Source organism: Bactrocera latifrons, unplaced genomic scaffold (assembly GCF_001853355.1).
Source record: "Bactrocera latifrons isolate USDA-ARS-PBARC rearing strain unplaced genomic scaffold, ASM185335v1 scaffold_28, whole genome shotgun sequence".
Taxonomy (NCBI): domain Eukaryota; kingdom Metazoa; phylum Arthropoda; class Insecta; order Diptera; family Tephritidae; genus Bactrocera; species Bactrocera latifrons.
The window spans coordinates 1,927,808-1,929,379 of NW_017536407.1; the positions used below are offsets into that span (position 1 = coordinate 1,927,808).

Sequence of the window (1,572 nt, forward strand, 5' to 3'; positions counted from 1 at the left end):
GCTAATTACCCTCACTGTTGTTGTAAGCCATTTATGTTTGCTTATTTATTTATAGCCACTCGTCTGCTCATGCGCGCTTTGCTCGATAGCTGTTATTGCGCAAACTCGTCTATAATTCAKATTATTTGCATAGCTGCTAAATGCATTTATGAAAATTATTCATAGCAATTTACTGATTTTCGTTATTTAATTTTATGTTTTTYTCTTTCTTTGCAGCAAAAATGAGAATATTTTTGCCACTAGTCACGTGGATAGTGCTACTTTCGAGTACAGTAAGTATTTTTAAAATTTCTAAAGCTATTATTATAAACAAAAATTAGTGGTGTAAGTAGGAAGTCTACAATTAGTGCTATTATTTAGTTGTTGTTGTGATAATTATGTGTTGAAAGCATGAAAAAGGTTGYTTATGAAGAATTAAAGAAATCAACATTCAAATTGTGAATATTCTAAGAAATAAAAATTTACATAAGACTACTAGAGCGCATAGGTTTTTTTTTTTATATAAAATCGCATATTCAAATACTCCTCGGCTCATTCTGWAGAATTTTAAATTTTTTTGTCTAAAACCAGCGGATTTTTTATGCGAAGTTTTTTAGGAATTATTAAAATTTGTTCGTCAGTTTTTGAGATATCCCACAGAAATTTAATATATAARTAGATACATTTTATCAATCCATAGATCATTTGTCGAAATCGACCAGATCGGACAACTATGTCACATATCTCCCTACCTTACTTAGAATGCATTTTCGTGTTTTTAAACGATTTAAGCTTATTTTCTTATTAGAACAGCTAACAAATAAACCAAGAAATGTATTAAGACTTTAAGAATTTCAAAAATTGTATTCACCATTGGCATCTACAATTAAATACACACGTGCTTATCRCTGACGGCTGCAAGCCATTTCAGTAGTAGCTACCTAATATTAACAGAAAATAGTTCAATAAAATCTTAGTCTTCATTATTGCTGCAATCTCTTAAGATCTGTGCACACAAAGCAAACACAAACACAAACACTTATAAACAAACAATACTTTAGCTTGTATGTATTTACAAGAGCTTGACTAACAAAYCTGTCGATGAAAACGATTACATTGGAGTCTCTTACATATATGTATTTTTATGTAGGTATGTATGTGTTATTACAGAACTTCGCTTGTTAGATTTGTACATAAACTATTTGATTAAATGTCTKTTCGTAGAACTTCAAAGCTAATTCAAAGCAAGCCACCACAAAAGTCACTTAAAGCGCTGAAATTATTGCATTTTTCTTAAGCAACCAGCTTGTCTTTGATTTTTAATACGCTACCAATCAAAACTTGCCTACAAAAAAGCAATWATTATGTTTTTGTATTCTCTTTTATACATATATTCCTGTCATTGTTGTACATTTAATCAGGCAACTATTGTTTAAAGTAAACAAAGCCAGCTATTAGCTGAACAATGTAGTAAGCGGTAGCGTTAAGACTTCTTCARTATGTAATAAAGACGAATGAATAGATATGCTCTACAACGAAAAGCAAATTTTAAATTATTTTTGTTGATGCAGGTGAGTTTTAGTGTTTAAAAAA

At 29.9% G+C, this 1,572-nt stretch overlaps 1 protein-coding gene across 1 annotated transcript in view; it reads left to right on the forward strand.

Moving 5' to 3' along the window:
* LOC108970050 overlaps positions 1 to 1,572 on the forward strand; it is a gene marked incomplete in the record, with an annotated part of 187,068 nt that overhangs the window by 55,227 nt on the left and 130,269 nt on the right. Inside the window, 1 exon segment of the mRNA XM_018935160.1 lies at positions 217 to 272. Coding sequence (XP_018790705.1) covers positions 222 to 272 — 51 coding nt within the window.